Consider the following 24,445-nt stretch of genomic DNA (forward strand, 5'->3'; position numbering starts at 1 on the left):
GGCTCATTGCAGAGGTCACACACAACACAAAGAGCAGACTCCTGCCACCACAAGACACAGTTTTGTGCCAGGTTGCTTCAAGGGTCATCTTGTGGGGGAGTAGGGGTTCAGCTGAGAGAAGACCCCTGGGGCTCCCAGGAGTATTAAAGAACTAGGCAGGAGAAGGAATGCGTTTTGATTCTCGGGTTAAGGCAAGATGAGTTAAACTTTAATCCAAAAGAGCTACTGAACTCACTCAAGACTCCCTCCAATCCTGGCAGCTAATTGTTCAGTAAAATAAGACAATGAATGCCTTACCACTCTTAAGGAACGGAAAAATGGCCAACTTTGTTTCCCCATAATTATACTGATCATCACATCTGCAAAGCTCAGAAGAGCAACAATGCTGTCAAAAATGTTCCAGCCTCGGCGAAAGTAGTAGTAGGGATCTAGTGCGATGATTTTTAGGCACATTTCTGCCATAAAGATGCCAGTGAAAACCTACAGTGAGACAAAGAAGTATGAGGAAAGGAAGCTACCTCTCCTTGGAGATACACTTTTAAGAATGGTCCAAGGGAATTATAGAAGTTCCAAATGGAAATAAAATACACTCTCCTGTTGGTACAATACACCCTAAAGTGCATGGAAAAGAGAACCCCACTCTGCCTCTGTGGGCTCCCGCCCACTCCTTAGTACCATTCCAACATTCCCAAGCTCGTGGACATCAGGATGCAGAATAATTATTTCCAATTCTGTTGAATATAAGGCAAAATTGGCTTCTTTGTAGATGGTACAGTGATAGGATGTGTCTGGTGATACCTCCTCCAAGTTCTCTTTCAAATACTAAGAAAAACTCCAACACGGAGGGGCCACAGCAGCTCTGAGCACTGAAGGCGAGCATCCTGCCTTAAGCCGGGTCCGGGAGGGGTCCGCCTGACCACCCAGCCTCAATACCCAGACCAGACAAAACCAAAAGGGGGCCCCGAACCGAGAGCTGAAAATCACTGCCAGGGACAGAAAATGTCTTTGAGCAACTCGATATGGAGGATAAACCCCAGAATGGTTATGACTGGAAGGAGGTTAGCAGTGGAACATAATCCTAAAAACTCACTCAGGACACAGGACTTTAACTGTTCTAGAAAAACAGCCAAGAATTTAAAAGAGGGGCGAGAGTTCCCAAAAGTGCCAAATTATGTCATTTCAATGGGCAAAAATAATTTGTCTTTGTAAATTGGATAAATAAGAAATTTGCAAAATGTTGAAATAAGTAGCTAAATTCAAAACTAAACTGATCTTCTCTATTTTTGTCAAGAGAAAGTGAGGCATTTCTTCATAGCCAACACACACAAACACACACAAATGAGAAAACAATGGTATGGAAATAATAAGGTAATATTGAGACTGTCAGAAGACACTCCTCTGCAGTACTGGAAAAGATACATCAATAACCCATAAATGTTTAAATGTACTTATCAAAAGTTATAGATGATGGGCTTTTATAGGTGATTCAATGACCTAACTATTTATTTAAAACTCCCTAAGGTAAAATGATGTGTTAAAATAAAGGGGTGGATAGGCAGAGGTTAGTCCAAGATAGGGAAATAAAAAGAAATCCAGGTGGCAGGGAAGACTGAAAGCTATCTTTTCCTTTCAAACCCTGCTGCCTACCCCTGCCCCAGGCCACAATGGGTCCTAAAAGCAGCCAGTGTTGCCTGTTCCAGCTAATACGCCACACTGGTCCCCATCCCCTTGGACACATTCCTCCTCCTGTCTCCTTCAGGCATTAGATGGCTAGTCCCAAGGCATCCCTAGATGGATGCCTTGGGACCATTGGTGTTACAGTCGAATTCAATTACTATTTATGGCTTCTTGGGAGCTTGGTGCTCTCTGCTGACTCAAACGATCCCAAAGCCCAGAGTCCATTTCCAAGTCCAGTCCCACAGAACTCCACAGGCCAGCTTAATCCTGGCCCACCCCTCCAAGGAAGGACATTTGACGATGTTCTTTGGAATTCAAGCCTCCGACGCCCCCCTCCACCACCATGGTGACACGATGGATGAGGTGGCTGCCACCTTTGTCGTGTGTGTCTAGGGTTGGGGCACATGCAACAGGCCAGCTCTCCGTACTTTCCAGTTTTCAGGAGCCAGGGTGCAGCTGCTGCCTGTATACCTGGATACCAAGTGTCCCCATGCCCACCCCCACCCCCCGCCCCTAGAGAGTTGAAGGAGAATGTCATTTAACTATCCAGCTTCCAACTACAAAGTGCAGCTTCACCTTGACACCCAGGATGTCTACTCAGAGGGAAACCTGAGAGGGGCGTTTGTCACTTCCCACAGTCAGAGCAGCAAATGAAGGGATGTACAGACCACCTTTGCATTTAGGAAACCCTGTCCAGGGGGACAACTCTTTATTCTCTGGGTATTCTCTGGAACTTATCCAATAATTCCACCCACCAGGTGCTGAAAGGTGGATCTGCTTGCCTCTGCTGAGGCAGGGCCATGGTCCAGAGGGGACAGTGTTCTGCCTCCAACTGAAACACCATCAGCCCGTTTCTGGGATATCTCAGCAGAAGATAGCTGAGTCCACTGGCCTGGAGTCTGGAAGACCCCAGCCAAGCAGACAGTACTGTGTGTTAGGTTTGTCATGTAGCTTGGCCTCTAGCCAGATCCATGCGTACATTTGGGAAGAAGGCAGAAACTTAAGGAACTTAAATGCAAACTGTTTGCAAGGAGAACTGCCTGGTCCTATGCTGTAGTCTCACTGCATCCCTGCTCCAGGGAAGGATGTGGAACGAGGGGTGACAGGCACCTGTCTCTGCTTCTATCCCATCCTAAACTTGATGCATAGAAGCAGCTCTGTGAACCAACTTTGGATTCAGTATGTACAGAGGGCTCTGATCAATGTATAAAATTAACTTAAGAACTATGAACACACATATCTACACACACACTGCCCAGCAATACTCTGCAGTGCTAAAAGTGATCATCTTTGCTGACAGGATCCAGAGTTGTTCTTTGTATTTCCTTTTTCTGTATTTTTACTTATTTTTAAAATTAAAACAGGTATGTATTGCTTTCTAAATCAGAAAAATAAAACTTCAAGAAGAATTTTAGCCCATTAGCTAATTAGAGTAGATCATTCAGTGGATAATTATTTATTATTCTGTTATTTGGGAAACTAAGTTTCCCTTAGGAAAAATACCTTCAGCAGGAACTATGAACTGAAGTGAAGAGTTCTTGAAAAATCAGTTCCCCTATCTTAGTTTTCCCTATGTAACTTGAGACTGAATCCACCCAATGAGAAACACACTGAAGCAAGCTCAAGTATGGAAATCCAAGCCCATCCCACCCCCTCCCAGCAAAATAAACTCCCATAGCTGCCAGGCCCTGACCCTCCACCACAGGGGGAATAACCCCAAGTGATGGCAGTCACATTATCTTGTGACAAATGATGTCATCAGCATCACTGGGGACCATGGTACCCATTAGCGTGGGTCTCTGGGTATGGCTGATGTTTTCTTGGTTATCCCAGACAGGTAGCCTTTGAAGCTGTCTACTTACTTCTGGCTTACTCCTGGATGACTAGTCATCCTCTGGATTTTTCAAGAACTCTTCAGTTCATAGTTCTGCAGAAGGTATTTTTCCTAAGGGAAACTTGGTTTCCCAATAACAGAAATAACAAATAATTAACCACTGACTGTTCTACCCTAATTAGCTAATGAGCTAATGGGCTAAAATTCTCCACCAGATGACAAAGAACACTTTAACATACTAGAGGCCTACACAGGGTCCAGAGAAAAGCACTGCACTGGGTAAAACCAAAATCCGAACAGTTGTTTCCTACTCTATTTAAGAGGACCAAAACTCTAAGACCAAAACTCACAAAATATTTAGACTTTAAAAGAGTTATAATTCAAAGTTTGAAATATGCTTTAAATTTTAAAAAGCCTCAAGTTACCAAATTCCCTATATACAACATATTCTCAAAATGCGGGTCCATTTTGTAATGCTCCATGGCCAAGAAGACAGTGTTGATGATGATGCAGATGGTGATCGCCAGCTCAGAAAAGGGGTCAGTCATCACGATTCTCAGGGCTTTCTTAATGCACAGCCACCGGGGGCTGCAGCCCCATACAAGGTATTTGGAGGCCAGGTTTTCTCCACATTGGAGGCAAGGCTCCTGTGATTTCTCTTGTTCTGGAGAAGAATCAAAGAGCAGGTGAAGAGTTAGCTCTGAACCAGCCTGGCCGCTCTCACCAGGGGGCCTGCCTTCCTCCCTTTCCTAGGTCTCCCATGACTCAACATGATCAAGGAGGGCACTGACTAGCCAGAAAGGCCCCACATACAACATCCGTGTAGTAAAATCGAACACTTCAGGGCTTTATGCTGTGCTGAGCATCAGAGAGCTGGGCTGCTCCACTGGAGATGCAGATAGGAAGTCAACACCGACTGGCTGTGAACCATGGGGAAGACAGACACAAGCCCAGGGCAAATGGTGGTGACAGCTGTGACAGAGGAACAAGGGGCCAGCAGGGCTCAGGGGAAGGAGACATTCAGGGAGCAGCAGGTGCCTGCATTCAAACAAGAGGCATTCTATCAGCTAATAGAGTTCAGGCCGTAAGGCAGCTGCACCCCCCAACTGCCCTGGCCCTATTTGGGGGACCCGTGCAAGTCCAATGAGGTAATGCAACAAGTTCAAAAGTGCTAAGGACCCATTTGACCTCATCACTTGAGTCCTGCCTTTGAACACCCACCCTTTAGCTGGTTCCTATTACCTGCTGTTAATTGGGTCCACTAGATGGTTCCAGCCATCTGCACAGACCTTTTTGGTCCATGCCAGACTCCTCACTCTAACTTCAATGACAACTGTCACCTTCTGGGAGTCCAGTGCCTTCTCCTCTCCATCTGATTGTCATAGTCACCGAGACCTCCTATAACTACCAGGCCTGACTAGGGGTCCCTCTGTGCTCTTGGTCCTAAGACCCATCCAAGTCTAGCCGGTTCCCATTGCTACCCAAGTACCAGCTCAGGTGGGCCCACAGGGAAGGCCCCTTCTGCCATGCCACTTTGCACACATGCTCCCAAAGACACAGAAGTCACTGCAGGAATACAGGGGTCAGCAAGAAGGCTTTCTGCAGGGCAGGAGAGGCAGAAGGAAGGCCATTTGACAGCAGGCTCTCCATAAAGCTGGGAGCAGAACTTACCCTGCATGGTGATGGTGAGGATGCTGACCGCACTCAGTGCCCTCTGCCTTTGGAAGGGGTCTCCATGCTCCTCACAGGGATCCAGGGACAGATTCTGGGACAGTCGTTTGGTTTGCTCGAGGAGGTGTGGCTGCAAGAGAAGGCAGGCATGGTAGACCTTCCAAAGGAAGAGGCTGCCTCTCCTGGAAACTTCCAACCTTTGTTTCAGCACCACATCCAGTGGTGCCCAGTCTTTTATATAGGTCAACTCACTTCAGCTTCAAGGCATGCCAGATGTTCAGTTTTCCCATTTCATAGCCAATAGATGACCATTCATATTTCTCATTATGGACATTTTGATAGCCAATAGTTTGACCATCCATATTTCTCATTATGGACATTTTGAAAGTCCTACTTACAGAAAATTTTCTTTCTCCGTGATTTGTCCATTGTCAACCAAGAGCAAACAAAACTTTACAAAAGCAAATGAGCAATGCAACAGGGTATGAACACAAGGAAGAGTCTAATTTGGAAATGTTTCTGAGGAGCAGACGTAGGGGATGCATTTAGAAAGGTAGATTGGGGCCCAAAAGCGAAGGGCGTTGAATAGCTGCCTACGCAGATTTTGAAAGTCGTAACTAGAAGGGTCAAAGTAGGTTCCACAAAGTCGACACACTAACCTTCGAGCACTTCCTCAAGCTGTGTGTGCCCGAGAACTATTGACTATCACTATACCAACAATTCTAATGTCTCTGGAGATTAAAAGGCACTAACTACCTGTATAAACTGCCGGAAAACTCAGCTGTCTTTCCTGACTTCCAAAAGTGCTGCCACACCAGGACCCCAGAGAAGACTGTGTCTCTGTGCTAAGCTGTTCTGAAGGCAACGTGGAAGCTCTCTGTGGCTATCTCCTGTTCCAGTTAAGGGGAAAAGACACTTTATATTAGGTGTCTGGGTCTTTGTCTATTGTTTTGCGAAATGAGGAAAAACTTTCAAAGTACTCCAGAGTATCTGCAGTCTCTTCAATACGCTGTGGTTTGTCAACAAAGAGCTCAGCCCCAGCCCCTGCTCAGGAGCCCAGAGCCCTGCAGAGGTGGCCATACTCCCCACCCCATCCACTCCACAGCACACCCACCTCCGGACCTCTTCACCCCACCCTCCACACCTGGTCAACTGCCAGGCTTTATCTCCTGCAGATCACTGTTACCTGCAATCTCTTTTCACCCTCCTGTCCTACCCATAACTGAACCACTGTCTTTCCTTCTCGGATTCCTGCAACCATTTATTTAGTGGCCTCCAGTCTTGTTCTCTCTAGCCACCTCTCATCAATGCATCCAGAATTTCAAAAATGTTAATCTGGTCACATCACTCTTTTGCTTAAAGCCTTTCAATACTTCTTCCCCTTGCCCTCAGTATAAAGGGTGAACTTCTTAGCATGACATCAGGCCTTCTGTGATGGCCCCCATCTCACTCAACAGCCCCTTGCCACACCCCAGCCTCATCAAGTGCATGTGCACAGGTGCACACACACACACACACACACACACACACATGCACACACTTGCATCTGCTCTCCTGAGTCATGCTCTCCTGCTCTCCTTTGCTTCCAGGAGTTCACATGTGCTGCTCTCTCTGCCCTCGTGCTCCATTCAGCCTTGTAGCAAAGGACAAATGGTAAACATTTCAGCTTGGACACAGCTCCCTCTGGGAACAGTTTTCTAATTGCTGCTCCACCCCAGCCCACACCAGTCTGGTTGGTTGTCTGAAGCAGATGCTCTTGAGGTATCCCTAAGTCCTTGGGCCTCACCTGAGAGCTTTCTCAGGTGACCAGAACACGATCTGCCTAATGCACAGAAGTCAGAAATACAGGAAACACTGTCTTCTGACCCCAGCAATCTTGAACCAGTGATGGACCAAAGTTGGTGTACAAATACCCAGTGCCCTCACTCCAGGGACCTTAGACTCCAGTACCTTTGTGGGCAGTAGGTTTGGTAATGCACCTTCATTGTCCATCATCTCCTCCTTCCCCTCCTCTCCCTCTGTGGGATCACTGCCCAAATAATCTACTTGCACCTTAATGTCCCAGGGTTGGCTTGGAGGGAACCCCACTAAGACATTGCTCCCCTCTTCTCCCATAGTGACCATCCCATCAGTCACCATGTTGGGCCCTAACTGTCTCCTTACTAGCTATATGTCTCACACACCACATGTATCTACCTACCCTACCCCCCAGAGCCAAGCAGAGAGTAAATACTGTCAAGCCTTTAGACAGATGTCTGTAAATAAACAGGGAATTGATTAGACACATGGATGCAGGAAAGTATGCTCAAAAGGGTGAATGGATTAATGAGTAAATCAGTTAATGAATCCTTTCGGTTAGACTGACAACTTGGCCTGCCGTGTGAACCATGCTATGGTATCATTAATCCCTTGGCCAAGACTTGCCTTCTTCGGGGAGTCTTCATCAGAATCTGATCCTGGAACCTGGTCTTTCCCAGACTCTCTCAAAAAGAAGGACTTTCTTTTCTTATTACCAAATAGCTTTCTCTTCTTTGGGGAAAAAGATGATGCTTCAAGGGAGTTAAGTGAACTTCTGTCAATTCCCATGGCAACCAGAGCCTTAGAAAGTGAACAAAAGCAATTAGTGAACAGATTACACCTCCCCACAGAACACTGCAGATGACCTCCATCTCAGTAAACATTCTGCCCTCTCTTCAGGTAACCATGAACCACTCAGATTGTTCATCACCTGTTTGGAATGTGCTAGCTTTGTCAATATACATATGGGGAACATGTCCTGCTTGTCCAGGGACACTGCAGCCCAAAGGCAAGGTTGCCTTCCGTTTCTCTGTATCACTGACCTCAGCACAGTGTCCAACATGTGCTGGATGCTCAGTAAATGCTGGTGGCTGGTGATGCAGACCTTAAGCACTTATGCTGGGCTTCCCCTGACAAATATCTGTCAGTGGTGAGAAAGAGTATAAGACATAGTCCCTGCCCTGAAATCTTAGAATTGAATGTCAGAATCTTAAAACTGGAAAAATGTTAAGATACCAGAGAAACAAAGAGAATGGCCTGTAAACATGACAGGAGTTTCAGAAAGGCAGAGATGACAGTTGCTGTTGTCTCTAAAGCCACCATTTCTGCTTTCCCAAATGCTCTAAACAACATCCCACAAGATTTTCACAGCAAGCTTGGGGAGAAACCTTAATTCACACAAACATACATTTTTCCATTCTAGCCAGCAATATGGGATCTGTCCCAGAAGACCCAGGTTTCAGAAGGTCAAAGAGCATCAAGACCAGGGTCCCCTGTTCTCAGGAGGTCTATACCAGGACACTTTAGTGAGAGAGAGCTGCAACACCAATCTTTAAGGAACTAAATTTCTCATGAAAGCATCAGTTGAGAAAGTGCTGAGACCAAGTCTCAGGCCCAGGCCCTCTGGAGACCCCCAAGCAGCCCCCACTACCTGACATCACGTGTCCCTACCTCCTTCTCCTCCTTTAGTAGCTGCTGGGCTTCCTGGAACATCTTCTCCTTGGCCTCCGTCTCCGCAGCCACATTCCTGTTCTGCTCCTCATAAGCCATGGTGACAACGGCCAGGGTTAAGTTGATCAGGTAGAAAGAGCCCAGGAAGATGACCACCACAAAGAAGCAGGCTGAGAAGAGCCCTGAGGTGCGCAGGGTCTGCGAGGGACAGAGCTCATGCTCATGTCTGGGGCCTTCGCCCACGGAGGGCGGCCGTCATCTCGAGCAGAGATGATGCCGTAGCAACTGGGCCACCCCCCGCACCTGTTGGCTCAGCTGTCTCAGCATCATCCAAATCTCCAGTCACTCACCTGTCATATCCCCATCTCAGAGACTTTATTAGGACTTTCTCAAGGGTATTTTCATTTTAAAATTAACAAGGAAGACAGACAGCAATGTTGCATGAAGCCTGAAGCACATGTGGTGGCACTTCAAGCAGTGGGGAACCTGGAGTGGGTACTATCTCTAGGACGATGCAGTGCTTCTGCAGTATTCTTCCAAATATCATATTTGTAATTTGGGGAGTCTGTTTCTAATAGAAGATCTAACACAGAATTTAGCAGAACAACTGATGAGGAATAGATGACAAAGCTGGAAGATAGACAGTAGGTTATAAATAACTGATCAGAAAGATAGATCAGTAATAAATAAGGGAGGGAATAAGAGAATCAATAGATAACCTGTTGATAAAGCTTCTCCCAGGAATCTTGGGTCATAAGCCGGAACATGGCAAGAAAAGACCAGCCGAAGTTGTCAAAATTTGTATAATTATAGTCAGGATTATTTTTGGTGTGGCGGCATTCAAACTGGTCAGAACAGGCACTAGACATGGAAACAAGGGAATAGAGAAAGAATTACATTCCCTTCAGCCCCACTCCCCTTTTTCCCACCATGGCACTGGTTTCTCGGAGGGCCTTGGGCTCACACCAGAACATCCTTGTACAGAGGGTGTCTGTAGAGTGGCCATCCCCCCTCTACCAAGCCTCCCAGATACCACCTTAATGCGGGCACTCACTGGCTCTTTTCAAATGGGCTGATTAGTCAGTTCATATTAGCAGTTTTTCACTGAAAAATTAAGTGCAGTGACATAGTGAACAATCAATGGTAAAAAAAAAGCTATACTATAACTACAAAGTCTCCCCCTTTTCCCAGACTCTTAGTCCCAAATCCTAGAGGCAATGGTTTAACAGCCACTTTTGTAACTTTCTGAAGTTTTCTATGACTACAGAGCACATGTACATCAATGTTCATCTTTTACAACAGAGAAGTGGGAGGGGTCTTTGAACAAACACTTCCACCTTGCTTTTTCATGGAACAGTGTAGCCTGGAGACTTCCCATGTCAGCTTATAGGGAGATAAATGTCTCATTTCTTTTCATGTCTTGCAGTCCTGTGATTTATTTAAGTGCTCTGCTCATGATGAATATTTAGGTTTCAGTTGTTAACAGTCTTTTTGCTCTTATAAACATTTGGATTTTACTTTGCAAACAATGGCTATCTTGCACACAGGTCTTTACCCACATCACCAAAGCACACATCATTAAGTGCATCTATCAGACATACTGAGGGCACATAATTTCCTAATTTTTAATAAATATAGTATTTTTAACAAAGCAATAGGTGCATGTGGTTTAAAAATCACTGATACCAAAAGGTTTGTGCTAAAAACCATTCCATCATTCTTTAACCATCATTTACACACCTCCAAGTCAAACAACCTATAACTCTTTCATGTCCATATCTTGAAACACCAGGCTTACACTGGTATTTAATTGATTAGTTTCAGTCCTTGTTGACTCACTCCCTACTTTGGAAAATGAGGGTCAGCTCCTCAACATCCCATCCGACTTCATCACTACTTACATTCCTGCTCATAGAGAAGTACTTCTTAAGAAGATTGGGTTGATCTGTTTTTCCTTGTTGGTTTTAAGATCTTTTCCTCAAAGGTTCTGAAATGCCATGATAATGCCCTTGGCATGGTCCTTTTTCATGCAGTGTTAGACACTTTAGGGAGCATTGAGGGACTTGTGTCCTAAATCCCAGGGAAATTCTCTGTATTATTTCTTGCTAGTTTTCCTCCCTTTTGCTTTTTCTAGAATCAAAACTTGCCTGGACACATGAAATAACCAGTACTGTTTGAGAGTTCCTCCTACAAATCATTAGATGAAGACTGTTTTTGCCACAGCACTTCAAAGGTCTAGAGATGCTCTGCTTGGGAGGAAAATGGAGCATATACACCTCTTACCTGTCACCCTGCCAGGTGCCACATATTCTGTAGTCAGTGGAATCTTTCTTTTCAAAGCAGTAGTCTGAGAAGGAAAGAATCATAAATTCAAGAAAAAAATAAAGGAAAAAGAATAGCAAATATGCCAAGATTATGCTTGGAACAGATGGCTCGGACCCTTTAAATGACTTAAGAGGATGTCCAGAGAGGAACTGAGCCTAAGCCCTCAGCAGGGAGCAAGAGAGATGAGGGGAAAGGAAGGAGAGGGGAGCAGAGACAGTACCACCACTTTGCCCATCAGGACAAAACAGCAAACCAGAGATCACCCATGGAGGAAGCTGGACACAGACTCAGCCCACAAGAAACTCATAAAGCAAGACAGAGATGGAAATTGTGTGGCTACATGAGATTCAGGACACAGGCAGCTGGTATAGGGCTGACCTCAGTGCAGGGAAGGCACAGCATAGAGAGAAGTGATAGCAGTGGAGAAAACACTTGGGGATGGGGCTGGAAGTTGTAGGCCACCTTTGGTCAAATCCAGGCATGTTGAAGACATCTGCTCACCATGGCACAGATACAGTCAGAGAAGCACATGGGAGAGGATGGGGGCCGTGCAGGCGGCTCCAGGCTTCCCTTCTCCATGGAAAGCCACAGAGTGAGGCTGTTCTCTAAGCAAAGCACCTGCCCCCATGAGAGCCATGCATGGAGAGCCATCCCTGCTCCCAGGAGCCTCTGGAATGCAGACGTCTGAGCAGTAGGAGTGGGGAACTCAGCGTTCAACATGCACAAGCTAGGCAGAAAGGGGGACATCTCCATTTACCTTCACAGTACATGGACTTGTTACAGTCCCTCCTGACACACCTCTGGTTCAGGTTTCCCATGAAGAGCTGCTGACCTACCAGGGCGAAGATGCTGAGGCAGAAGACAGTCAGGATCATCACATCAACAAGCTTCTGCACGGAGCGCAGCAAGGCCCCAACGATGACCTTCAGTCCTGAGGAGGAGCACAGCATGGGCAGAGGCTCCTACACCTGGCACAGGCAAGGGGCCAGAGGCAGCTGGAATGGGAATCCTCACGCCATGGGTGTGCCTTTGAAGCTGCATGTCGTTGGTGGCCCACCAGGCCAGGACTCAGCCTCAGCCTCCTGCCCTATGTCTGCCACAGGACTGTTTAAAGAGCAGGTGAGAAGACTCTTGAGCAGAAGCAGGCCGCACCCACATAAGGCATAGCTTGGTCACAGTCATGCAGGACCTCCTCACAGGGCCACACACAGCTCAGAGGCCAAAGTGCAGTCCCCCAAGAGGAGCAAGAGCTGTATTGAACATTTAGTGCTCACCACCTACTAGCTACTGGGTACAGGTGGCGCCAGAGACTAGCTAAGTGGGAGGCAGGGGACTGGAAGATGGAGCTTTGTCTGGACCCAAATAATGACAGTATCCTAGGAAAAACACTCAGATTACTGTTTATAATAGGGTTTTTTCATTCATTCAGGAAATCTCTATTAAGTGCGCATGGCACACTCTTAGGCTGCCAAAGTTATACACAATAACGAGGACATAATCTGCAGTATGCTGGTAAATGTTAAAACCAGCTATCTGTGGGGAGGTGGCAGGCGAGTGGGAAAGTCCTTATTTGCAGCATTTACACATTTCCCTGTTTGTGGAATCCCACAGTGCAGATCCCTCTTCTCTCTCTCCACACCCCTCTTCCCTAAATGGTCTCAAGCTACCAAGGTGATGTCCCAGGATGTGGAGTTGGAAAAAGATGTACAGTCTGATGGGGAACCAGAACAAGTCACCCTGCACACCTCCGAGTCATGGACTCTGCTCTCAACACAGCTGGAGGGAGAAACAACCAGATGTGAATGTGGGGGGGTGGCACAACATGACGGGTCAACTGATCAGTGAACAGGGACAGCAGACTTGAGAACACAAAGCAGCATCTGACCGGAGGCCACAGCGAATGACCTTCCACCTTGAGGAGGGGCCTTCAAGCCAAGATGGGACATTCACTATGTCCCCAGCTGCAGGCAAAAGGAACTCCAGCATCATCTGAGCTTGATGTTCTTCTATAAAGAGAGACATGAGCCTTCTCCAAAGCAAGAAGATCAGGATGAAAGATGGTTGTGATTCCTGAGTAATTTTTACAGTCCCATAAAGGATTGTGCCTCACACCCTGACTTCCAAAAAGCATCAGGGATCTCATGTATTTCACGAGTCTCAGTGGAGACTGCTCAGAGATGAAGGGACCCCAAAGCTGCTCAGGAAGCAAATGTATACTTGACCCGTAGGCAATATGAGGGACTCAGATCATGCAGAAAGCCCCAAATCCACCTGGAAAAACAAGGTCCACCTTGTAAAAGAGGAAGAAGGAAGAGGGACAAATTCTACATAAAGCATCCTTGACTGACAGCTTCTTTTTCACTATGCAGTTGTTTTACTGGCATTTCAGAAAGTAACCCACCACCTGTTTGAAAGATCCCAACCACCCAGAGTCTAGAGACTAGAGCCAAGCCTACCATAGCAGAAACCAGAGGGGGAGAGAAGGGATGGGGAAGGACCCAGAGAGGGAAAGTTTTTAATTAAGATCTTTATTTATGAAGGAAAGACAGGAAAGGGGAAGGAGAGAGCAAGGGTGTGCCATGATAAGCTTACTTTTGACAAACTGGAATTCATCCTCACAACCCTTCCTTGGCCTCATCCTGATTCCCAGAGGGCCTTCCTCACCTGCCTCCCAGGAGACCACCCTGCTCTCCCTCCTACTTTACTGGAGGCTCCGGCTTGTCTCCCTTGCTGGTTTCTCCTCTTCTCTCCCCATGAAGGTTGCAGTGCCTTGGACTCAGTCCTTGGTACTCTTCTAGTCTCAGGCTGTGCTGACCCTTGTAGAGATCTCACCAGATTTCACGGCTCTAAACACCACCTACAGGCTCATCATTTCCAAAATGATACCTCTAGCCCAGCCACTCCCTGGAACTCCAGACTCATATCTAATTGCCTACTTGTTGCACAGCCATCTCAACTGAACGTGTTCAAAGCTAACTCCTAATGTGACTCCAAGATCCGCCCCCTCAGCCTTCTTGCTCTTGGTCTATCACAACACCATTTTCCCAGTCATTTAGGCCAAAAACCTGGACTCACCCTTGATTCTTTTCCTCTGCTCACACCACACATACTGTCAACCTATTAGGAAATCCTACTGTTTCTACCTTCTAGTTTAAACAGAGTCTGACCACTGGCCACCAACTCCTCGGCTATGGCCTGACCTGAGAACACAACAAGCACTGGCCTCTTGGGTCGGTTTGGGTTCTCTGAGAAGCAGATACTCTGGGCCCAGGTATGTGAGAGATTTGCGGAGTGAAATGCCTGGGAAGCCCAAGTGGGAGGGAGTAGAGCTGCAGGAGAGCCTCAGACTGCAACGCAGGGCTGACACCTGAATGGAGAGAGGGTAGGAGGCAGGACTGGACAGAGGGAGCCTCCAATGCAGTGCCACTCATGGGAGAGCCTCGACCAGGTTTCCAAGGAGCCCCTGAGCCAAACCCCCATGATAAGAGTCCTGTAGCCTCCAGGAGGAGTCTGCACTAGACGCCCAGACACCCAGGGAAAGCATGATCTGGGCATGAACGTGAGTGCAGGTCGAATCCAGACGGGTGGCCACTGGGACCTTTGGGGACCTTAGTCAGCTGCACTCCCTGCCACTGGAGATCTGAGTAGCATATCTCCACAGTGACGCCCATGCCCCGTCTGCTCTGCTGGCTCCTACCTTTACTCCTCCACCTCCCAGCCCCGTACAGCCTCCAGCCCCATATAGCCTCCCAGTCCCGCACAGCCTCCCAGTCCTGTCCAGACTTCCAGTCCCACACAGCCTTCCAGTACCATCTAACCTTCCAATCCTGTCCAGCCTCCCAGTCCCATACAGCCGGTAATCCTGTGACTTCTCTGCCCCAAGCACCGCGGGGTCCCCATCTCCTTCCAGCAGAGCCCAAGCCCTCCCGGTGCTCACATGGCCTTTCACCTCTGTGGTGCCTCCACCCCCACCCTGCACCACCTGCTGCAGCCCCACCCACACCCTCCTGTCCCCAGTCTCTGTACTGCCTTTTCCTGTGCTCAGAACTCTCCCCACACCTGCTGGTGGGACTGCCTTTCTCCTTCAAGTCTGCTTGCATCCTGTCTGTTCAGGGACCCCATCCTGGCTTCTCTACTGAGACTGTGACCTTCATCCCCAGCCCCAGGACTCCCAGTAGCCCTCCTGGGGTGCCCTTCCCTTTTCTGTCTTCCCATGGCTCACACCACCTCAACATGCTGGATGACTTCCACAGCTTTTCCAGGCATCGTGTGTGTCTGCCCCCCACGTCCGATACTGGGAAGCCCCAAGGGGCAGGGCCTTGTCTGTCTGGCCTGGATGACCCCAAGCAGCTGGCACAGTGCCTGCACATATTAGGCACTCAATACATATTTGTTGAATGATCGAATAAATTAGTAAAGCAGAGTTTGTGTTTGGTTTACATGCCATTTTGAGCAATTTTAGATATAAAAGAATGTTCCCTCCACTGAGAGTTGAGGTGCCTTAGACTTGAGGTGGAGTCAGGGTGCCTTACCTGAGACCACTGAAATTGCTTTCAAAGCTCTGAACACTCGGAAGGTGCGCAGGGATGACAGACTGATGCCGCTGGCCTTGATATTTGGCACATATGACACAAACCTATGAGACAAAGCAGCCCGCATGTGCCCCGCTCTATGCCAGCATGCACCCCACCCGGCTGTAATGCTCCCTGGCTATCTCTCAGCTCACCTGGACTGTGAGCTTCAGAAGGGCGCCTCCTTGTTCATCTGTTTTCAGAATCTCAACCCCACCCCCGTATCCTGCACAGAACGCAGCCAGTGCTTGGTGAGTGGATAAGCTGACTGAATGAGGGCAAAAGTGTTGACCCTGACACAGACTGGTGTGCAGAGGCCTCTGGATGGTTGGCTCCCTGATTCAGGAACAGCCACACTACTCTCAGAGCTCTGGGCACTCCTGGGGCCACACTTAGCTACTCATGTGCATCCTCACAGCCCTGATGGAAGCCAAGGGGTTCTTTCCCACCGCAAGACTCTACAATTAAAAATCTTTAACATTCTTACGCTGTTGCAATGACAATGGAATCCAGCCAGTTCCACGGATCTCGAAGAAAAGAAAACTCATCCAGAATAAAACCTCTTGCCAATATTTTTATGAAAGCTTCAAAAATATAAATCCCAGTGAAGACATACCTGCAAAGCAAATCATTCAGAACAAGAAGAAACATGGTAAGTGATGTGACCAGCAGAGAGCCCACCTGTCTGATCCGGCGTTGGTGAGGGTTATTCCATTTTGTCCGACATTTAACACACTGGTCTTCAGCGTACCAGGTTCAGAAAGGCAAGCTCCTCAGGTGAGTCCTGGTACTTAGAATTTCTGAGAAACAGGCCCAAAGATAAAGTTGTTTTTCAATGCCTAGCTTCATGGGCAAATTCTTGAGAAGAGTTTCAGCCAACATGGGGCACTAGGACCTGAAGCTGTAGTAGGTCACAGCTATTCAAGAGCTGTCCCTTGGATGTACAGAAGACAATGATAGCAAAGAAACAAAGAGGGTAAATGACACGGCTGAAAACTGGGTCTTTCAACAACTACTTTCATGGCTAGAAGACTTAATATTGTCAAATTGTCAATACTACTTAAAGTGACCTCAGATTCAATTAAAATCCCAATGATGTTTTTTGCAGAAACAAACAATCCATCCTGAGATGCATATGGAATTTCAAGGGATCCTGAATACCCAAAATCTTGAGAAAAGAGAACAAAACTGGAGACCTCACATTTTTTTTATATCAAAACTCATCACAAATCTAATCAAAGCAGTGTGGTGGTGGCATAAAGACAGACATAGAACACTGGAATCAGAGGGCTCAGAAATAAGCCATCACATACATGGCCAAATGAATTTCGACAGGGTGCTGAGACTATTCAATGGAAAAAATGACAGTCATTTCAGCAAAGAGTGTTAGAAAAGTTCAATATCCACAAGCAAAAGAATGAAATTGGACCCCTACCTTACACCATGTAAAAAAATTAATTGACAATAGATTAAAGAACTAAACGTCAGAACAGAAACTATAAGGCTCCTAGAAGAAAATATCTGCAAATCGTATTTCTGATGAGAAGTTGGTATCAAAAATATATAAAGAATTCCTACAACTCAATAACAATAAAAAAAATCACACCATAACAAAAACAAACTCAAAATGGATTAAAGAATTAAATGTAAGACTTGAAACCACAAAACTCCTAGAGGAAAATATAAGCAGTAAGATTTTTGACACTGGTCTTAGCAATATTTTATCAGATCTGTTTCCTCAAACAAGGACAACAAAAGCAAAATAAACAAGTGGGACAACATCAAACTCAAAAGCTTCTATATAGCAAAGGAAACCATCAGTAAAACTGTAAAGCAATCTACTTAATTGGAGGATATATTTGCATATGATACATTTGATAAGGGGTTAGCATCCAAAATACATAAAGAACTCACAACTCAATATCAAAAAAATCAAACAATCTGATTTTAAAAATGGGCACTGTATCTGAAAAGAAGACATCCAGATGCCCAACAGACACATGGGAAGAAACTCCACACCACTAATCATCAGGGGAATGCAAATCAAAACCACAATGAGATATTACCTCACACCAGTTAGAATGGGCAGTATCTAAAAGACAAGAAATAACAAGTGTTGGCAAGGATGTGGGGAAAAGGGAACCCACCTACACTGTTGGTGGGAGTGTAAATTGGTACAGCCAATGGAAAGCAGTATGGAAATTCCTTTAAAAATTAAAAATATAAATACCATACAACCCAGTAATTCCACTTCTGGTTATTTACCTGAAGAAAATGAAAACACTAATTTAAAAAGATATGTTCACCCCTATGTTAATTGAAGTATTATTTCCAATAGCCAAGATATGAAAGCAACCTAAGGGTCCATGAATAGATGAATAGATAAGGAAGATATAGATAGATAGATAGATAGATAGATAGATAGATAGATAGATAGATACACACATACATATATGTAAATAATGGGATATTACTCAGTCATAAAAAAGAATGAAGTCTTGCCATTTGTGGCAACATGATAGACCTAGAAAATACTATTCTAAGTGAAATAAGCCAAAGTCAAATACATATTATTTCATTTATATGTGTAATCTAAAAAGATAAAGCAAATGAACAAACAATACAAAATAGAAATGGATTCATAGATACAGAGAACTAACCGATGGTTGCCAGGGTAGTGGGGAATAGGTGAAATACATGAAGGACACTAAGAGGTAGTCTTCTAGTTGTAAAGTAAGTAAGACATAGGGATGTAATGTACAGCATAAGGAGTATAGTCAATAATAATGTAAAAACTTTGTGTGGTGATAGCTGGTGACTAGACTAAACTTGATGAGCACTTTGAAATGCATATAAATATTGAATCACTATGTTGTACACCTGAAACTAATATAATATTGTACATCAATTATATGCCAATAAAATTTTTTAAATTTAAAATAAAAATTTATAAACAAAAGAATAAAATAATCCAATTTTTAAGTGATCAAATGACCTGAATATATATTTCCTCAAAGAATGGCCAGCAGACACATGAAGATGCTCAGTATCACTAATCATCAAGGAAATAAAAATTAAAATCACAATGAGATATTACCTCCTACCCCTTAGGGTGGCCGCTTTCAAAAGAATAGAAAATAACAAGGTTGGTGAGGACATGGAAAAATTGGAGCCCTAGTGCTCTGCTGGTGGGAATGTAAAATGGTGCAGCCATCAAGGAAAACAGTATGGAGGTTCCTCAAAAAGTTAAAAATAGAACTCCCATTGATCCAGCAATCCCACTTCTAGATATATTTACAGAAGAATTGAAAGCAGGATCTTGAAGAGATATTTGTAAACTCATGGTCATAGCAGCACTATTCACAATACACAAATGGTAGAAGCAACCCAAGTGTTCAGTGATGGATGAATGAGGAAACAAAATGTGGTCTACACAATAGAATATTATTCAGCCTTAAAAGGGAAGGAAATCACAGGCAGAAATCACACAGCCCACCCGGGACTCCACCATGCCAACAGCTGGTGTTGGCAAAACTGGACAGCTACATGCAAGAGAATGAAACTGGATCATTGTCTAAGCCCATACACAAAAGTAAACTCAAAATGGATTAAAGACTTGAATGTAAGTCATGAAACCATAAAACTCTTAGAAGACAACATAGGCAAACATCTCCTGAATATAAGCATGAGCAACTTCTTCCTGAATGCATCTCCTGGAGCAAGGGAAACAAAAGCAAAAATGAACTCATGGGACTACATCAAACTAAAAAGTTTCTGTATGGCAAAGGATACCATCAACAGAACAAAAAGGCATCCTACAGTATGGGAGAATATATTTGTAAATGACATATCTGACAAGGGGTTAACACCCAAAATATATAATGAACCTACATAATGAACCTTGAAGTCATTATGCAAAGGGAAATAAACCAGTTATAGAAAGATAGATACTGTATGACTCCACTTACATGAAGGACCTGGAGTCATCATTTAGAGATAGAAAGTAGGATGGTGGATGCTGGGCACTGGATGTAGAGAATGGGAAGTCATGGTTTAATGCGGACAGAGTTTCCGTTTTGCAAGATGAACAGAGTTCTGGAGATGGTGGTGATGATTGCAGAACTATGTGAATATACTTAATCCTTCTGAAGGGCACACTTAAAGTGGGTAAGATGGCATGTTTTGTGCTGAGCATTTATCACAATTTTTTAAAAAACAATTTCCCTTTTCTTCCCTGAGTCTTTCATCATGTTCTACCCTCCAATTCATTTCTTCTCTTCCCCTTCCTCCTTCTCCAAAGAAAAACAAAACAAAACAACAAAACACAATGCCTCACCTTGCTGGTTATAACCCCAAGCTGTCAAAAATGCTGGGTCTCTCTCTCTCTCACACACACACACAGAGGTTCCACAGTGGGGACAGAAATGATCAATTCAAACAATCTACTGGTTCAGAGTAAAGGAAGTAGACATTTTCCAGTACACTATTCAGCCATTGTGAGCCCCCAAACCTAAAGAACTAAGGTCTTAGGAACTTGAAAAATCCCCCAGAGCCAAGACCAAGGGCAGGAACACACTCCTCTCTGCTTCAGCCTTTTTCTAAGCTGACCACTTTTTGGTGACAAACGAACACAGCAGATAATTAATGTCTACCCTGAAATACTATTGTTTAAACTCAGACATAATTTATAAAGTTATAAGCATTTTGTAAAAGGCTGTAACTGAGGATTTGTGGGGGGGTTTTTTCAAGCTTTCATCTAGGTCTCAAACAAATTGCACAGCAGCCGCTGCTGCCCTTTCTGTTGACCATCTAGCCTCTCACAACCACCATTTTCTTTCCCAGCAGAAGCCTGGCCTGTGTGGGACAGGCAGACCGTGATGACATCTGCAGTAGAGCCATGTCCACCAACAGGAGGCGGGGGGAGCTCCACGAAGGGGGGGGGGACCTCAACCCACCAGGCAATGAGCCCTCTGGAGGGCGTCACTGTCAGGGCCATGGGACTAAGCACTCAGCTGAATGCCTCCTTCGACCAGGACACTTTCAACAGCCCCTTCCCAGCTCCACTACTGGTCCAAATACCAGGGACAGCACCCCCCTCCCACCAAACCTCTCCACTTCCCTACAGCCCAGACAAAGATTCTTTGCCTCTCCCCTTATAGGTCTTTTAGTAGTGAAAATGGCCTTCCTGCAAATTGGTTTCCAGCTGGGCCACCACTTCCCGCTGAGAAGAGGACTCCTCGCATCTCACCCAAAGTGCTGAGCAGGCAAACCACCACTCTGGAGTAATGCCCCCTTCCAGGCCTGTCTCCTCCACGGGACCCTTCTGTGGACCTCAGACGCCTCCCACAATGCTGAAGGAAACAATGAACAGCACCCCTACACTCTCAGTTAGCCTCTCATATGGAGCAGCTCACCCTCCAAAGGGGGGCCATTCTCCCCGGGATACTGCCAGAATTCCCAGGGGAGTACATGTCCCCCACTCAAAGGCACTGACCCTGAGCTTGCTGGTCTTAACCAGATTCTTAGTCCCACTCAGCAACAGAGAAGGAGCAACCACAATAATGCAAAGAAGTAAAGCTGAAAAAACCAATAGGGATGAAAATGAAATATTAAACATACCTGATAAACACAAAAGAAGGCAGGAATGGAGGAGAAACAAAGAAGCAAGGAAAAAAGTGGATGAGATCAACTCAAAGACATGTGCTCCCTTGAGATCAACTCAAAAAGACATGTTCATGGCAGCACTATTTATAACAGCCGACATATGGAAACAACTGAACTGTACATCAATAGAAGAATGGATAAAGAGGATGCAGTGCATATACACAATGGAATATTAATCAGTCAAAAAAAGAAGGAAACCTTGCCATTTGGGACAACACAGATGGACCCAGAGGGTATTATGTGAACTAAAGTAAATCATACAGGAAAAGACAAATACTGTATGATTTCACTTACATGTGGAATTTTAAAAAAACAAAACAAATGAGCAAACAAACAAAACAGAAATACACTCATAAATACAGAGAACAAAATGAGGGTGTGCAAAATAGGTAAAGAGGATAAAGAGGTGCAGACTTTCAATTATAAAATAAGTAAGTCACGGGGATGAAAGTACAGCATAGAGAATGTGGTCAATAATACTGTAATATCTTTGTGTGGTGACAGATGGTAACTTTATCACGGTGAGCATTTCACAATGCATATAATTGTTGAATCACTATTTGTACACCTGAAACCTATATAATATTGTATTTAAAAAAAGGAAACCAATAGAAAAACTGCAGACCTAAATCCGAGCAGATCCATAATTACATTAGATGAAAATGAACTACACATTCCATCAAAAGGCACATACTGCATAAAAAGCAAAAACCAAGTACACACACTTTACAAGAGATACACTATAAATACACAAACACAAAGGGCTGACAGTAAAAGGATGGAAAAAGATATACAACGCAAACAAGTGTAAGAAGCCAGGGTAGCTGTATCAACATCAGACAAAACAAATACTAACAGGAGTTTTATTAGAGACAAAGAAGACACTTCATAATGATAAAAGAATGTACACATCAGGAAGATACAATACTCATACATGTACTAATAGAAGCAGTGAAGGTATGAAAGAGCTAAATGATTCTATCAACCACCTTAACCTAACCAGTTACAGTATATCTTACCAAACAACTGCAGAATTCACATTCTTTTCATTCCTCAAGTTAGACCATCAACAAGTTTCTCCTGATTTCAAAAGATTGAGATCTCACAGAGTATACTTATATAGGTAATTAACATATAGTTAGAGAAAATACTCTCTAATGACAGAGGATTTAATTTGAAATCAATAACAACATAACAACTAAAACAAAATGAATATTTAAAAATTTTAAACATACTTTTAAATGACACATGTGACAAAGAAGACATCACAAGAAGAAGTAGGGAATAATTTTAAATGAAGGTAATAAAAGGACAATGTATCAAAATCTGTGGGATATGGCTAAAGTAGTGCTTAGATAGATATTTATAACTTTTATAATAGTACAAGAAAAGGAGAGAGAGATAAAAACAACTATTTGAGTTTCTTCCATAAGAAGCTAGGAATAGAAGAGTATATTAAAATCAAATTAAATGGAAAGAAGAAATGAATAAAGACTTCCAAACTTTCATATACTGCTGGCAGAAATGTAACAAGGCAGGCACTTCAGGATACTCTGCAGTTACTCATATACTTATCTTAAGACCCAGCAATTGTGCTCCAGGGTATTTAACTGAGGGAAATGCAGACATATAGCCAGAGAAAGACTTTTATCCTGAAATGTTCATAGAAACTTCATTCATAATAGCCCAAACTGGAAACAACCCAAGTGTCCATTAACAGGTTACTGGGTAAACAAATTGTGGTATACCCATACGGTGGATTACAACTCAGCAACAAAACGAAAAAAAAGCTAGTGATAAACGGATGCATCTCAAAACATTATACTAAGTGGAAGAAGCCAAGCACAAAAGTATGGTATAATGAATACCATATGATTCCATTTATGTGAAATTCTAGGAAAAAAGGCAAAACTAGTCTGCAGGCACAGAAAGATCAGTATTTCCCTGGGGCTGGGAGCAGAGGTCAGGAGATTGACAGAAAAGAGGCATGAGGAAGTTTCTGGGGCAGCTAGAATGTTCTATATATTGATTATACTATGTTAAAAATGTGATAGAAATAAATGGTATCTTATTATTTATTCAATTTGTTCCTCCATATATTCCTGAAACACTAAAGCAGTAAACATATTAAATTAGAAAACTTAAGACAACAATATAAAAGAACACCTATCAAAATATTGGACTCTCTCAGTTGAAAAATTAACTTGTATGTCTGAATAGCCAATTTAAAATCACAAAAAGTTAATATTTTAATTATACAAAGAATTCACTCAAGCTGACCAGGAAAACAAACAAAAATGATATATGGGAAAAGATGGGAATATATGATTCACAAAAAGAGTTCAATCCACCCAGAAATTAAGGAAATGCAAACATTTTAATTCCATACATTGATGAAGAAAAAATGTAATGCTGGCAAGAATGTAGTAAGAGTAGTTATTAGACTACAGTGCTGATGGCAGAGTAAATTAGTACAAAGTTTTTGGAAAATATTTGTCAATATATATATATATATATACTTATAAAAGCATTAAAAAAGACTCTATAGCATCTTACTCCACTGATGGACAGTAATGGGGTATGTGACTGTAATGGGGTATGTGGTGGGGACTTGATAATTGGGGGAATCTAGCAACTACAATGTTGTCCATGTGATTTTATATTAATGATACCAAAATAAAAATAATAAAATAAAAGCATCAAAATGTACTGGCTGAACCCAAAAATGGACTAACAGGTACCAAAGGGAAAGGAACTGGGAAGGATGGGTGGGCAGGGAGGGATAAGGAGGGGGAGAAGAAGAAGGGGGGTATTAAGATTAGCATGCATGGGGGGGAGGGAGAAAGGGGAGGGTGAGCTGCACAACACAGAGAGGACAAGTAGTGACTCTACAACATTTTGCTAAGCTGATGGACAGTAATCGTAATGTGGTTGTTAGGGGGGACCTGATATAGGGGAGAGCATAGTAAACATAGTATTCTTCATGTAGGTATAGATTAAAAATAAAATTAAAAAAAAGAAAGAAAGAAAGAAAGAAAAGGGGGATTACTCCTTGATAGGATAAAACTATTGGTAAATCAAAGATCAACGCATGCTTTAAATATCCTTAATGTTGATCACTTAAAGGGTGTCAGATGATCAGCTATGGAGGTACTCTTTTCTGATAATATTCCTTTCTCTTAATAAAAAAAAAAAAAAAAGCAGTTACTGTGTGCTGACCTCCAATGAGTTCTGC

The 24,445-nt window shown here is 44.0% G+C and overlaps 1 protein-coding gene across 5 annotated transcripts in view; it reads right to left on the bottom strand.

Moving 5' to 3' along the window:
- SCN11A (sodium voltage-gated channel alpha subunit 11) overlaps nucleotides 1-24,445 on the bottom strand; it is a 92,284-nt gene that overhangs the window by 35,976 nt on the left and 31,863 nt on the right. For all 5 annotated transcript variants that reach the window (XM_073222667.1, XM_073222670.1, XM_073222668.1 and 2 more), the window contains 10 exons: nucleotides 16,034-16,162; nucleotides 15,508-15,611; nucleotides 11,733-11,906; nucleotides 10,934-10,997; nucleotides 9,370-9,511; nucleotides 8,651-8,848; nucleotides 7,607-7,780; nucleotides 5,183-5,312; nucleotides 3,937-4,175; nucleotides 298-480 (listed from right to left, as the gene is read on the bottom strand). In XM_073222667.1, coding sequence (XP_073078768.1) covers nucleotides 298-480; nucleotides 3,937-4,175; nucleotides 5,183-5,312; nucleotides 7,607-7,780; nucleotides 8,651-8,848; nucleotides 9,370-9,511; nucleotides 10,934-10,997; nucleotides 11,733-11,906; nucleotides 15,508-15,611; nucleotides 16,034-16,162 — 1,537 coding nt within the window. The remainder of the gene's footprint in view (nucleotides 1-297; nucleotides 481-3,936; nucleotides 4,176-5,182; nucleotides 5,313-7,606; nucleotides 7,781-8,650; nucleotides 8,849-9,369; nucleotides 9,512-10,933; nucleotides 10,998-11,732; nucleotides 11,907-15,507; nucleotides 15,612-16,033; nucleotides 16,163-24,445) is intronic.

The sequence above is a fragment of the Manis javanica genome, chromosome 15 (genome assembly GCF_040802235.1).
Source record: "Manis javanica isolate MJ-LG chromosome 15, MJ_LKY, whole genome shotgun sequence".
NCBI lineage: Eukaryota > Metazoa > Chordata > Mammalia > Pholidota > Manidae > Manis > Manis javanica.